Source organism: Pongo pygmaeus, chromosome 16 (genome assembly GCF_028885625.2).
Source record: "Pongo pygmaeus isolate AG05252 chromosome 16, NHGRI_mPonPyg2-v2.0_pri, whole genome shotgun sequence".
Classification (NCBI taxonomy): domain Eukaryota; kingdom Metazoa; phylum Chordata; class Mammalia; order Primates; family Hominidae; genus Pongo; species Pongo pygmaeus.
The window spans coordinates 96,547,950-96,562,593 of NC_072389.2; the positions used below are offsets into that span (position 1 = coordinate 96,547,950).

The window sequence follows — 14,644 nt, forward strand, 5'->3', positions numbered from 1 at the left end:
ACCCCTCTCCGCTCCCCAACCCTTGCCCCTTGATTGCCCCAGGTCTCCCTTGGGACAGGAAGCCCCTGCCTGGGGGTAGGAGGATGGGGACAAAACCACCAGGATCTGTCCCCGAGAAGCAGCCTCTGTTCGGGATATTTACTTGGAAATTTTATTCAAATGGAAGCTGGCGCCTGAGCCTCTCCTTAGGGAATTCCGTGAGGTGGGGAGGGCTGGGACCAGGGTTCCCTCTTCGTCTTCTGCGGTGGCCCTGGCCTGGTGCTGGGACTGCGCGCCTCCCCTCAGTACCCGCGGACACCCTGGGCTTCCCTGGGCCCAGCATCTGCCTGGGGCCTCGCCCTGGGCTCCCCCTCCTGACCCCCACCTTGCGCCCCTTCCCGGTGTTCCCGGGGCGCTGCCGGGCCCTGGGGGCTGCAGGGCGCAGGCGGCTCTCGGCCGGGCCATTCTTTCCCGGCCCCCTCCTCCCTTCCGTTTCCGTGGCCGTGCGGCCGGCTAGAGGCTGCGGCCCAGCGCGGAGCAGGGGGGCTGGCAGGCGTCGGGGCCGTCGGGCCGTTCCCGCCCGCCCCTTCCCCTCCACAGGCCCGCCCCGGGGCCTGGGCCAACTGAAACCGCGGGAGGAGGAAGCGCGGAATCAGGAACTGGCCGGGGTCGGCACCGGGCCTGAGTCGGTCCGAGGCCGTCCCAGGAGCAGCTGCCCGCGCGGGTAACTCTAGCCCTGGGGCCTGGAGGAGCGGCGGGAGCGGGGGCGCGGCAGGCAGGGGCAGAGCAGGCGTTCCGAGGGCCAGAGACCCACCCAGGTGGGGGTAGGGGCCGCGGAAGGGCGGGGATGGCCGCAGGGGCAAGGCTCAGGCTGTGGCCGCCTGAGGCTTCAGCTGGGGCAGGCTTGGCCTGTCGAGGACCTGGGCAAGGGTGTCCCTGTAAGGGGTGGTGGGTGGAAGGGCCTGGGGAGGGAGGCTCCAGGTTGGCTCCTGTTCTCGAACGGGGGGAGGAGACCCTGACGCTAAGGAAGCAATGAGGGCCAGTCCCCAGGCCAGGCTGCTGCTGGGTACCCATGGCCGCGTGTGAGCGAGGCAGGACCCCACCTCCTCCCTGTCTGCAGTCCATCCTGACCTTACAGTCCCCAGCCTCCTCGTCCCATGCCTCCATCTCCAGCTGCTGCCTTGCCTCCAGGGATGGCCCCCTTTCTGTCCCCAGGACAGCACTATGGGCTTCTCTTCTGAGCTGTGCAGCCCCCAGGGCCACGGGGTCCTGCAGCAGATGCAGGAGGCCGAGCTTCGTCTACTGGAGGGCATGAGAAAGTGGATGGCCCAGCGGGTCAAGAGTGACAGGGAGTATGCAGGACTGCTTCACCACATGTCCCTACAGGACAGTGGGGGCCAGAGCCGTGCCATCAGCCCTGACAGCCCCATCAGCCAGGTGGGTCTCTATGGGACTGTGGTGGGTGCTGGCTGTATCTGCCTTCTCCTTCCTCTCCTGGGGGCCCTCTGGGGCAGTGGCTGGAGATCTGGCAGGCCAAGGCTTGGGAGGCATTGTGCCCCCTTCCCTGCCTCCCCTATCTGTGCTGTATAGTCCTGGGCCGAGATCACCAGCCAAACTGAGGGCCTGAGCCGGTTGCTGCGGCAGCATGCAGAGGATCTGAACTCAGGGCCCCTGAGCAAGTTGAGCCTGCTCATCCGGGAACGGCAGCAGCTTCGCAAGACCTACAGCGAGCAGTGGCAGCAGCTGCAGCAGGAGCTCACCAAGGTGAGCGGGCAGCACTGGGGCTTTGGTCGTTTCTGTCTAAATTTTGAGCCTCGAAGGGGTTGTTTTGCACAAGAGGCCCTGGATTCACTGGGGAAGTGGAAGTCCCTAACCGCAGGCCTGGCTTGCCCTAACCTTGATGCAGCTTCCTCTCTTCCTCCCCTATGTTGAGCTGGCTTGCAGCAAGGCCTCTCTGTGCTTTTTCTGTGCCTGGGCAAAGTGCTGGGAATGTAAGGATGAGTGACCGGTCGTGTGCCTGGGAGAAGCTCAGAATCGGTACTCGCCTCCACACCGTGCCATCTGGCTCTGGGTTCTGAGAGTCAGGGAGAGGAATGAGGGTCAGTCTGTTTGCCTTCGACCTAGGCAGCCTCCTCTCAGGGCCCCAGAGACTGGGCAGCAGCATGGCCCCCCGAAGGTCAAGGACTCGGGCCGTGAAGTCAGCCTGCCTAGGTTTGAATCCCACCCAGCTCCTCAGTCTAGAGGCTGTGTGATTTGGAGCTGACTATTTATCTGGGAGCCTAGTGCCCCCCATTCAGTGTGCTGGTCACCCTCCCTGCACCACACCCCTTCCTCAAGTGCAGAGTCCGGCCTTGCCGTAGACCCACAGCGGCCCCTGGTGGCCACCCTGGCCCCATTCCTCTCCCCAAAAGATCATCTAATTCAAGGGTGGGCCCATTTTTATAAAGTTTTGCTGGAACACAGCTATGTCCCTTTGTTTTCATATTGTCTGTGACTACAATGACAGAGTTGAGTAATTGTGACAGAGACTGTATGGCCTACAAGCCTAAAATATTTATTTACTATCTGGCTCTTTAAGAAAAAGACTGATCTAGTCGAGGAATTTAGCTCAGTTACAGATGGGGAAACAGGTTGAGCACTTGCCCAACATATCCCAGCACATAAACAGGAGAACTGGGACGAGAACACTGATCTCGGGCTGTCATCTATTCCTACTGCCAAGAACGTAATTTGCGGGACCCAGTGCAAAGTGAAATTGTGGGGGTCTTTGTTAGAAGATTGTTAAGAATTTCAAGGTGGCAATAACGGAGCATGAAACCAAGCACAGGGCCCTTTTACACGTGGAGGACAGCACAGGCCGTGCACACCTGCAACTGGCCCTGCCTGCCACCAGGCTACCACTCTCAGTCCAAGGAGGGACTGTTGTAGCCTGTAGTCTACCTCTTTGCCTCCCCAAGGGGCCTGTCTTTAACAGGCCCTCTGATCTTTGACTTTCACGTCAGCAGCCGGCTTTCCCAGAAGTCTCTAGGTGCTCCTTGCCTGACGACAGGACCTTTCCAGGGCTTCACCCCAGGCAAGAATCTTCCACAACTGGGGACCTGCTGCCCCACACTGGCCTCTCCTCTCTCCCTAGACCCACAGCCAGGACATTGAGAAGCTGAAGAGCCAGTACCGAGCTCTGGCACGGGACAGTGCCCAAGCCAAGCGCAAGTACCAGGAGGCCAGCAAAGGTTCGTGGCTTCCCTTGCTGGCAGGGAGGGAATCTGAAGCCAGTGCTGACCTGTCCTTGGGTACCCAGAGAGTGGGGGCTGCCTGGACCTCCATGCTGTCATCTATACACCCCTTGCCCCTCATCTGGCAGACAAGGACCGTGACAAGGCCAAGGACAAGTATGTGCGCAGCCTGTGGAAGCTCTTTGCTCACCACAACCGCTATGTGCTGGGCGTGCGGGCTGCACAGCTACACCACCAGCACCACCACCAGCTCCTGCTGCCCGGCCTGCTGCGGTCACTGCAGGACCTGCACGAGGAGATGGCTTGCATCCTGTAAGCCCGCAGCCCCGTCCCCTGGCCCCACCCTTGAGCAGCCCTAAGCCCAGCCATCAGGCCCAGAGGCAGGACCCAGAAAATCCATTGCTGGGAAAGTGCTGGCCATGTAACCACATGAGAACGGGACCTGGGCCAAGGACTGGAAACAGGCAACTTACCTCTGAATTACACTATTCCAGGGTCCTATTATTCCAGGGTTTTATTATATTCATTGAGTACTGTTCTGGGCTCTGAATTATAGCAGAGAACAATGGTAGACAAAAACATCTGTCCTCAGGGATCTTCCGTGTTAGTGGAGTGAGGATGTGAGGAGCACTAAGAGCCATGGAGAAAAACAAAGCAAGAGAAGTAGATCGGGACCTGGGAGCATGGAGGCAAGGGAGGAGGTGACAGTTGTCCATAGAGTGGTCTGGGAAAGCCTCTTGAGAGGTGACATTCAAAGAGGCCCCTGAGAGGGGTACGGGAATGAATCATGGGGCTATTTGGAGATAGACCATTCCAGAAAGGAGGACAGCAATTACACAGGCCCTGATGTAGGAGAGTACCAGGGACTAATAGCCAGGAACCAGTGGTGCCTTTGAGAGTGAGGGAGGGGGAGAGTCATACACGAGGCTGGAGGAGTCAGGAGTCAAGGGCTACTGGGTGATAGAGGGTCCAGCAGGGCCATGGTGAGGACTTTGGCTCTAGGTGAACAAGAATGGCATGATCTGACCTCTGTTTTTTTGTTTCATTTTGTTTTAATTTTTTTTGAGTCAGAGTCTTGCTCTGCCGCCCAGGCTGGAGTGCAGTGGCATGATCTCGGCTTACTGCAACCTCCACCTCCCAGGTTCAAGTAATTCCCTGCCTCAGCCTCCCGAGTAGCTGGAACTACAGGCATGCGCCACCACACCCAGCTAATTTTTGTATTTTTAGTAGAGATGGGGTTTCACCATGTTGCCCAGGCTAGTCTCTAACTCCTGGGCTCAAAGCGATCTGCCTGCCTCTGCCTCCCAAAGTGCTGGGATTACAGGCGTGAGCCACCACGCCCAGCCCTGACCTCTGTTTTAATAAGACCACTCTGGCTGCTATGCTGTGAATAGACTTCAGGGGGCAAGGACAGAAGCTGGGAGGCCAGAGAGCAGGCTCTTGCAGTAATCCAGATCCAAGCTTTTGGCCACTAGGACGGGGAGGTAGCAATGGAGGTGAGGAGCGGTCAGGTCCTGGGCTGTTTTGAAGGTGGAGCTGGTGGGATTTCCCTATGGATTGGAAGTGGAGCGTGAAATAGAGGAGTCAGGGGTGACTCTGGGGATTTGGCCTGGAGAAGCTGGAAGATGGATTGGCTGTTAACTTATATAGGGAAGGCAGTGGGAGGAAGAGGTTCAGGAGACAAGGGTGGCAGTTCATTTATTTATTTATTTATTTATTTATTTATTTAGAGACGAAGTCTCACTCTTTTGCCAGGCTGGAGTGCAGTGGCGTGATCTTGGCTCACTGCAGCCTCCACCTCCCAGGCTCAAGTGATTCTCCTGCCTCAGCCTCCCGAGTAGCTGGGACTACAGGCGCGTGCCACCATGTCCAGCTAGTTTTTGTATTTTTAGTAGAGATGGGGTTTCGCCATGTTGGACAGGCTGGTCTCGATCTTTTGACCTCGTGATCTACCCGCCTCGGCCTCCCAAAGTGCTGGGATTACAGGCATGAGCCACCGCGCCTGGCCTCAATTTTCAACTAGAGAGGTTGGGGTGTCTTAGAGCTAGCCAGTGGGACATTTTGAGTAGGTGAGTGAGTACATGAGGTTAGGGCCCAGGGGAGTTGCCTGGGCTGGGAGATATGGACGGGAGTGGGCAGCATGTTGATAGCTTATATGGTAGTGGATGTGCAGAGCTGGCTGCCCAGGGCAGGGATGAGCATAGCTCATGTTTACTGAGCACTCCTTGTGCAGCAGACACTCTGCACACAGGATCTCAACTGGACCTTTTTTTTTGAGACGGTGTCTCACTCTGTCGCCCAGGCTGGAGTGTGGTGGTGCGATCTTGGCTCACTGCAACCCCCACCTTCCGGGTTCAAGCAATTCTCCTGCCTCAGCCTCCCAAGTAGCCAAGTAGCTGGGACTACAGGCATGTGTCACCATGCCTGGCTAATTTTTGTATTTGCTTTTTCAGTAGAGACGGGGTTTTACCACGTTAGCCAGGCTGGTCTCGAATTGACCTCAGGCAATCCACCTACCTCGACCTCCCAGTGTTGGTATTACAGGCGTGAGCCACTGTGCCTGGCCCACTGGATCTTTATTACAACTGCCAGTGTCCCTCTTATACATATCAGGAAATAGAAGATTAGGGAGAGATTAAATAATTTGCCTAGAGTGGCGTGGCTCGAAGTGAGGCAGGGGTCAACCCCAGCCCTGACTCCAAACCCAGGGTCCTAGGCCTGAACTGCCCAGCCTTGCCCAGCCTGAGGCTCCCCTGACTGGGGATCCCATCTCGGGGGCAGGAAGGAGATCCTGCAGGAATACCTGGAGATTAGCAGCCTGGTGCAGGATGAGGTGGTGGCCATTCACCGGGAGATGGCTGCAGCTGCTGCCCGCATCCAGCCTGAGGCTGAGTACCAAGGCTTCCTGCGACAGTATGGGTAAGCCCCGTCCTTGCTCCTGCTGGGCCCAGGGCTGCTGGCCTGTCCACTGACGGGGCGCTGTCCCCCACAGGTCCGCACCTGACGTCCCACCCTGCGTCACATTCGATGAGTCACTGCTTGAGGAGGGTGAACCGCTGGAGCCTGGGGAGCTCCAGCTGAACGAGCTGACTGTGGAGAGCGTGCAGCACACGTGGGTGGTGGCTTTGCACCTGGGCCGCGGCGGGGGTCCCAGCAGACCACGGGTGTTTATGTAGGCAGGGCTAGGTCGTGGAGACTGTCCACACAGAGCTGTCACCAGGTGGCCGGGCTTGCTTGGCTCTACAGGGATGCACTGGACGTGGGTTGAGGGGGCAGGAGGGCTCAGTTCTAGTGCTGCCCTTCTCTTGGGTGCAGGCTGACCTCAGTGACAGATGAGCTGGCTGTGGCCACCGAGATGGTGTTCAGGCGGCAGGAGATGGTTACGCAGCTGCAACAGGAGCTCCGGAAAGAAGAGGAGAACACCCACCCCCGGGGGCGGTGAGTGGGCCCCTGCCTGCAGCAGCCTCCTGGGCCTCCCTCCCTCCTACCTACCCTACCTGCTGCTGGCTACCCGCCGCAGACCGCAGACCGAGCTCTCTTTCTCACCCACCCTCCCACCCGCCCCTGCCTGCAGGGTGCAGCTGCTGGGCAAGAGGCAGGTGCTGCAAGAAGCACTGCAGGGGCTGCAGGTAGCGCTCTGCGGCCAGGCCAAGCTGCAGGCCCAGCAGGAGTTGCTGCAGACCAAGCTGGAGCAGCTGGGCCCCGGTGAGCCCCCGCCTGTGCTGCTCCTGCAGGATGACCGCCACTCCACGTCGTCCTCGGTGAGCTGCCCCATCCGCGGCCGCTGCCCGCCACCGGCCTGCCCACCTGGGGCTGCGCTCCTCATTTTCGCCCTCCCCCTCCCTAAGCCTGGCCACCCGCTGACGTCTGTCCCTGGCCTCAGGAGCAGGAGCGAGAGGGGGGAAGGACGCCCACGCTGGAGATCCTTAAGAGCCACATCTCAGGAATCTTCCGCCCCAAGTTCTCGGTGAGTGGCGCCCAGCCTGGGCCCCCCTAATGTTGTGTTTCGAGTTTAATCACTGGGATGTCCTAGAGAGGCGGCTCTGCCCAGGCTGCTTGTATTGGGAAGTTCTGCTCTTCCCTGGGATTCCAGGCTGCAGATGTCCCCAGACCCTGCCACCCCGTGACCCCTCCCTTTCCATCGCCCCAGTGTGCTAAAGGGACCAGCGACCTTGACTATTCCATGGCTCTCCCTGCTTCAGGAGTGGTTGGGGGCCTGTGGCCTGGAGGAGGAGGCACCAGCTTGGTTTGGGGTCTTCCTGCCTGGGCTTCTCTTCCCAGCTCTGCCCAGCGTGAGCCTGGGCCAGTCCGGTGCCCACTCCAGGGGCCTGTGGACGGCTCTGCATGCCACTCCATGGTTGTAAGGGCTGAGGGCATATAGAGGGGAGAGAGAGACCCCTGGATGCCCCCACGGCCTCTTCAACAAGGTGGCTGAGTGACTCCTCCTCGATCCTCCCTTGCCCAGCTCCCTCCACCACTGCAGCTCGTTCCGGAGGTGCAGAAGCCCCTGCATGAACAGCTGTGGTACCACGGGGCCATCCCGAGGGCGGAGGTGGCTGAGCTGCTGGTGCACTCTGGGGACTTCCTGGTGCGGGAGAGCCAGGGCAAGCAGGAGTACGTGCTGTCGGTGCTGTGGGATGGTCTGCCCCGGCACTTCATCATCCAGTCCTTGGACGTGAGTGGGGCTGGGACCCGAGCCTTCCAGGCCTCACTCTTCCCCTCCCTTCCCTTCCCCAAGGGGAATGGCCTTTCAGGGTAGGGGGTAGCTGCCAGGTCTTGGATGCCTCCCTAGCAGGGCTGGCTGGAAGCGGCCACAGAGACCACCCAGTCCCTGCAACAAAATAGAGGCTTAAGTGTTGAGTCCTCCCCTGGTGGGGCAGCAGGATGTCATGTGCCATCAGATGGCACCTTTTCTGGAGGTCTCTCTGCCCCTGGTCCTGGGCAGGCCCTTTCTCCCCTGCTGCTCTCCCTTTGCCCCTCCCAGGGCTCAGGCCCCCTCAGAATGGAGGCTGCTGACCCCGGGTCCCCTGCCCTGCAGAACCTGTACCGCCTGGAAGGGGAAGGCTTTCCCAGCATTCCTTTGCTCATCGACCACCTACTGAGCACCCAGCAGCCCCTCACCAAGAAGAGTGGTGTCGTCCTGCACAGGGCTGTGCCCAAGGTGAGCCTGCACCCAGCCTGGCCCGTGCCACCTGTGGCAGGGCTTGGGGAGTGTGGGTCAGGCCCACCCAGCGTCTGAGCAGAAAGGGCTTTCCAGGCCCTCTGTCTACATACAAGATGCAGAGTGAGTGACCCTCAGGGCCAGCCTCGCTCTAGGTTTGGAATGTCAGGGCCACTCCGACGCCATGGGCTGTACACACCAGGTTAGTGCTTACCTGGTCAGGGCACCTGCCTGAACCCCATAGTCATCTCAGTGTGCTCCCTACGTGGTCCCACCCCTGGTCACATATGGAGGTGCCAAGAAATGGAGGACACAGCCCTTCTAAGGGCCCAGCACCCCTTTTCTTCAGACTTCTGATCCCCTGACTCCTCTCTTCCCCAGGACAAGTGGGTGCTGAACCATGAGGACCTGGTGTTGGGTGAGCAGATTGGACGGGTGAGTGCGCCTCTGCTGGCCTCCTTGTTGCTGGCGGCTTCTCCCGAGTCGCGCCTAGGCCTCCTGCCCTACCACCCAGAGACCTCCCTGCCCCATCTGATTCCCCACTTGTACCCCGACTCCCTGCCCAGCCCCCACCACACACCGTCCTCCAGGAAACGGGACAGTACCTACCCTGAAAACTCCCAGCAGACAGCTCTGCCGGCACCCTGACCTCATCACCCCCACCCAGGCCGCCCCCGTCGAGCTCTTGTGTGCACGCAGGGAGACACCCTGTTACTGTAAGCCATAAGATACCTGTTTAGGGAAGAAGTCACTTTCCTAAAAATCAGAATGCTTTTCAAACCCAAGGGAGAGTGACTTTTGGATTTCCATGTCACTTCTCTCAGGGAGGGTGGCACATCAGAGGCAACTTTCCCTGCCTGACCCGTGTGCTCTCTAGGTTCCCCAGCGAGGGGCAAACTCCCAGAGAGCCTGGGTGAGGGGTCCAAGCACGGGGGCTGAGAAAAGAATGGGTAGGAAGCAGAGAAGAGAACTACGGGACTGGGAAGGCCGTGGTAGGAGCCCAAGACCGTTTCAGGGGAACTTTGGCGAAGTGTTCAGCGGACGCCTGCGAGCCGACAACACCCTGGTGGCGGTGAAGTCTTGTCGGGAGACGCTCCCACCTGACCTCAAGGCCAAGTTTCTACAGGAAGCGAGGTGGGTGATAAACTAATTATCACCACGGGTCCCGCATGCACAGAGGTTACACTGCATGGCACAGTGTAAAGTGCTTGACCTCCGTGGTGGCGTTGAATCCTCGAGGCCCCCCCATTGCGGGTAGTACCCCCTTATAGTGCCGAAGGGCAGAGGGTGCCCCAGGTCACACATCCGGGTCTGCTGGCCTCGGGGGCCAAGCTTTTCTTGCATCATCCCTGGGGGGCCCTGGGGAGGCGGGCCCGGCCACGTGGAGCCTGAGCAGCAGTGCCCTCCAGGATCCTGAAGCAGTACAGCCACCCCAACATCGTGCGTCTCATTGGCGTCTGCACCCAGAAGCAGCCCATCTACATCGTCATGGAGCTTGTGCAGGGTGAGCACGGGGCGCTGAGCTCCAGGTAGGGCGCGCAGCCTGGCCAGGTGGCACCCTTACCTCAGGAGGCTCAGCAGGGGTCCTCCCCACCTGCAGGGGGCGACTTCCTGACCTTCCTCCGCACGGAGGGGGCCCGCCTGCGGGTGAAGACTCTGCTGCAGATGGTGGGGGATGCAGCTGCTGGCATGGAGTACCTGGAGAGCAAGTGCTGCATCCACCGGTGAGTGGGTGGTGGCCACGGGCCCTGCCAACACCCCCGACCAGAGTCAAGAGGTACCTATACCCCTAGGGCCCCCCGCTGGACCATCAGGCATCAGCTCCAGAGGGGGACTATGGCCTCTCTGGTAGACAGGGGTGCCCAGGGCTGGGAGCAGCTTTTGTCCGTGGCTTTTCTAGAGTGTTCAGCCAGGGCTGGGCAGGCGACTGTTGGCCAAATGAGCCCCTGCCCTGTCTCACCCAGGGACCTGGCTGCTCGGAACTGCCTGGTGACAGAGAAGAATGTCCTGAAGATCAGTGACTTTGGGATGTCCCGAGAGGAAGCTGATGGGGTCTATGCAGCCTCAGGGGGCCTCAGACAAGTCCCCGTGAAGTGGACCGCACCTGAGGCCCTTAACTACGGTACCTAGTCCCTGTCCACCCTGGACTCCATGGCCAGAAGCCAGGCCTGGGTCCTGCCGCCTGCCTCGCCCTGGCCCCAGGGAGGGTCCACTCACGCTGCCTCACCTCCTGGTCTCTTCTGCAGGCCGCTACTCCTCCGAAAGCGACGTGTGGAGCTTTGGCATCTTGCTCTGGGAGACCTTCAGCCTGGGGGCCTCCCCCTATCCCAACCTCAGCAATCAGCAGACACGGGAGTTCGTGGAGAAGGGTAAGCACCCTGTAATGACAGCAGCCTCAGGCTGCACCCTCTTCCAGATGCTCCAGCCGGACTCTTCTAACTCCCTTAATGCCAACCTTCTCACCAGGCAGAATAAGAATAACCTGGCCAGTGGCTCACACCTGTAATCCCAGCACTTTGGGAGGCCGAGGCAGGTGGATCACCTGTGGTCAGGAGTTTGAGACCAGCCAGACCAACATGGTGAAACCCCGTCTCTACTAAAAATACAAAAATTAGCCAGGCATGGTGGCACGTGCCTGTAATCCCAGCTACTTGGGAGGCTGAGGTGGGAGAATTGCTTGAACCCAGGAGGCGGAGGCTGCAGTGAGCCGAGATTGTGCCACTGCACTCCAGCCTGGGCGACAAGAGTGAAACTCCATCTCAAAAAAAACAAAAAACAAAACAAAAAATACAAAAATTAGCTGGGTGTGGTGACATGCGCCTGTAGTCCCTGCTACTCGGGAGGTTGAGGCGGGAGGATCACTGGAGCCTGGGAGGCGGAGGTTGCAGTGAGCTGAGATCATGCCACTGCACTCCAACCTGGGTGACAGAGAGAGACCTTGACTCAAAAAAGAAAAAAACCTGGGTGCAGTGACTCACGCCTGTAATTTCAACATTTTGGGAGGCTGAGGAAGGTGGATCACTTGAGTCTAGGAGTTTGAGACTAGTCTGGCCAACATGGCAAAACCCTGTCTCTACTAAAAATACAAAAAATTAGCCAGGCGTGGTGGTGCAAGCCTGTAATCCCAGCTACTTGGGAGGCTGAGGCACAAGAATCGCTTGAACCTGGAAGGTGGAGGTTGCAGTGAGCTGAGATCGCACCACTGCATTCCAGCATGGGTGACAGAGCAAGATTCCATCTCAAAAAAAAAAAAAGAAAAAAAAAATTGAATATCCCTGTAGCTACTACTGAGTGAGCACCTGTTCTGTGCTAGGTCACACGTTATTTCATTTGCTCATCACTACATGTGTGGTAGGGATTAACATGTCCCTTTCTCAGATGGAAAAACAGGCTGGCAGAGGGGACACAACTAGCACGTGGTAGGATTGGGATCAGAAGCCAGGCCTCTTTGTCCTTTGGGCCCTTGGTGGAGAACAGTGCATCCTTCAGAACAGTGCATCTTAAGCAGCTCCTATGGCTCATGGTATCCCCCAGAGTCTGCCGAGGACCCTCAAACTCCCTCCTCATGCCTGATGTGCTGTGCCTCTCCTCACAGGGGGCCGTCTGCCCTGCCCAGAGCTGTGTCCTGATGCCGTGTTCAGGCTCATGGAGCAGTGCTGGGTCTATGAGCCTGGGCAGCGGCCCAGCTTCAGCACCATCTACCAGGAGCTGCAGAGCATCCGAAAGCGGCATCGGTGAGGCTGGGACCCCCTTCTCAAGCTGGTGGCCTCTGCAGGCCTAGGTGCAGCTCCTCAGTGGCTCCAGCTCATATGCTGACAGCTCTTCACAGTCCTGGACTCCTGCCACCAGCATCCACACTGCCAGCAGGATGCAGCGCCGTGTCTTCTCTGTGTCCCTGCTGCTGCCAGGGCTTCCTCTTCCGGGCAAAAACAATAAAACCACTTGTGCCCACTGAACACTCCTGGCATGTGCGCTCCTCTGGAAGGCAGGTCTCAGAAGGCACGAGTGCCGGTATGGTGGCCGTGGGGAAGGAGGAGGACAGGCAGTATGCGTGGGGCAGAGCTGACATGATTTAGTAGCAGCTGGATGTGAGACATGGGGAAGGAGGGGAGAGACTAGGATGATATACAGGCTATGGCCAGATGGCGGTGTCATCTCCTGAAATGGGATTATAGGAAGAGGATCAGAGCTTCGAGGAGGATGTTGAGTTTAGAGATGTTGCATTTTATTGGAGATAAAAGTGTGGGTGAAGCCAGGTGTGGTGGTAGACACCTGTAGTCCCAGGTACTTGGGAGGCCAAGGCATGTGGATTGCTTGAGCCTAGTTTGAGACTAGCCTGGGCAACATGGCAAAACTCCATCTCTACCAAAAAAAAAAAAAAAAACAAAAAAAAAAAACAAGAAAATTAGCCAGGCATGGTGGCACACACCTATAGTCCCAGCTGCTGAGAAGGCTGAGGTAGGAGGATCAATTGAGCCTCAGAGGTCGAGGCTGCAGTGAGCTGTGATCACACCACTGCATTCCAGCCTGGGCAACAAAACGAGGCCCTGTCTCAAAAATAAGTAAATAAAAATAATAAATAATTAATTAAAAATGTAGATGAATAGGTCTGGAAGCCCAGATGGAGGTGAAGGCTGGCAATAGATGTGTGAATCACTGGCTTATGAATATTAGCGAGTAGCTGACACTATGGATGCGTATAACACTCACATAAAATTCAGGAGAAGACGAGAAGAGAGTTCCACTCAAAGAAGACTGATGTGGCTGACGAGGAAGAAAATGCTTTTGAGGGAGTTGTTTCTCAAGATGAATTTATTGAGGAATAAGATGGCAGACTGGGGAGCCTTCACCTCCTCCCCTAAGTGCCAGTGAAACCTAAAAAGTCATCTGAAATATTAACATCACCAAAAGCGAAGTTTGAGAAGATAAGGAAGTATGAACATAACTAAAAAACAAAGTGGGAAACATTTGTAATACAGAAGAACAGGGCAATGAGAACCTTGAAGTAAAATGGCCATCCCTCAAGAAAGTTCAGGAAATAGTTGACATTGGCCGGGCGCAGTGGCTCACACCTATAATCCCAGCACTTTGGAAGGCTGAGGCAGGTGGATCACCTGAGGTCAGGAGCTCGAGACCAGTCTGGCCAACATAGTAAAACTCCGTCTCTGCTAAAAATACAAAAAGTTAGCCCGGCGTGATGGTGTGCACCTGTAATCCCAGCTACTCTGGAGGCTGAGGCAGGAGAATTACTTGAACCGAGGAGATGGAGGTTGCAGTGAGCCGAGACCGCGCCATTGCACTCCAGCCTGGGCAACAAGAGCAAAGAACAAAACTCTGTCTCAAAAAAAAAAAAAATCTATTTTGAAAGAGATGAGAGAGAGCCCTATAACTTGTTTAAACAAGAGGAAGTTGTGTAATTAAATGAAAATACTAGGAAGTGAAATAATACCTCCAATGGAAATGGTAGAAAGCAGAACTGAAAAACTTCTGCTAGGTGGGATATGGTAGGTCTCTGCACGCCACCACTCCCATTGCAACCGCTAGGGAAAAAACAGCTGAGATGAAAATGTCTTTTTTTTTTCTCTCTTTCTTTTTTTTTTGAGATGGAGTCTCGCTCTGCTGCACAGGCTGGAGTGCAGTGGCGTGATCTCAGTTCACTGCAACCTCTGCCTCTCGGGTTCAAGCGATTCTCCTGCCTCAGCCTCCTGAGTAGCTGGGATTACAGGCGCGCACCACTACGCGTGGCTAATTTTTGTATTTTTAGTAGAGACGGCGTTTCAACATGTTGATCAGGCTGGTTTCAAACTCCTGACCTCAAGTGACCCGCCCACCTCGGCCTCCCAAAGTGTTGGGATTACAGGCATGAGCTACCACGCCTGGCTGAAAATGTCTTATTTTTAAAAAGAATGAAGAGTGGTCACAGAACTAAAGACTGAATGGACTAAAATTTCAAGGAGGAAAGAGCCCTTCCGAGTTGAACTAGTGATAGGCAGCTATTTTCTTCCCTGAAACATTTGCCCATTTGGGATGTGAGGATCAGACTTGGCCCAAGCAGAGAGACTCTACTGGGGAAGAGAGAAAGGAATAGTTTTTGGTGGTTGCAAGGACTTGCTATGGATTAGGACTAGAGGAGCACAAAATGCAGAGCGTTTTCCCCATGGGACATTTGCTGAGTTCTGAGGCAGTGCAGGAGACTGAGAAGGCAAGTCCCACAGTCTTGCAGTGTTTAGAGAGGAGGCCTGGAGTGAACAAATAGCTGGTTTCCCCAACA

General features: G+C 57.0%; 1 protein-coding gene across 5 annotated transcripts; it reads left to right on the top strand.

Annotated features, from left to right (window-relative positions):
* The first annotated feature begins 461 nt into the window (after positions 1–461).
* Positions 462–12,329, top strand: FES (FES proto-oncogene, tyrosine kinase). Of its 5 annotated transcripts, none has more exons than XM_054451365.2 (19): positions 462–703; positions 1,195–1,416; positions 1,570–1,743; positions 3,113–3,209; positions 3,341–3,524; positions 5,994–6,131; positions 6,205–6,324; positions 6,528–6,650; positions 6,787–6,973; positions 7,096–7,179; positions 7,678–7,887; positions 8,251–8,373; positions 8,755–8,808; positions 9,389–9,507; positions 9,783–9,877; positions 9,974–10,097; positions 10,338–10,495; positions 10,620–10,742; positions 11,969–12,329. In XM_054451365.2, exons 2-19 carry the CDS (start codon positions 1,204–1,206, stop codon positions 12,109–12,111), a joined length of 2,469 nt encoding a protein of 822 aa, XP_054307340.1. In that variant the 5' UTR covers positions 462–703; positions 1,195–1,203; the 3' UTR covers positions 12,112–12,329. The 5 variants fall into 5 exon arrangements, with proteins under 5 accessions (XP_054307340.1, XP_054307338.1, XP_054307337.1 ...); XM_054451363.2 differs by having other exon boundaries at positions 504–703; positions 9,251–9,507; XM_054451362.2 differs by having other exon boundaries at positions 547–797; positions 9,251–9,507.
* The last annotated feature ends 2,315 nt before the right edge of the window (positions 12,330–14,644 follow it).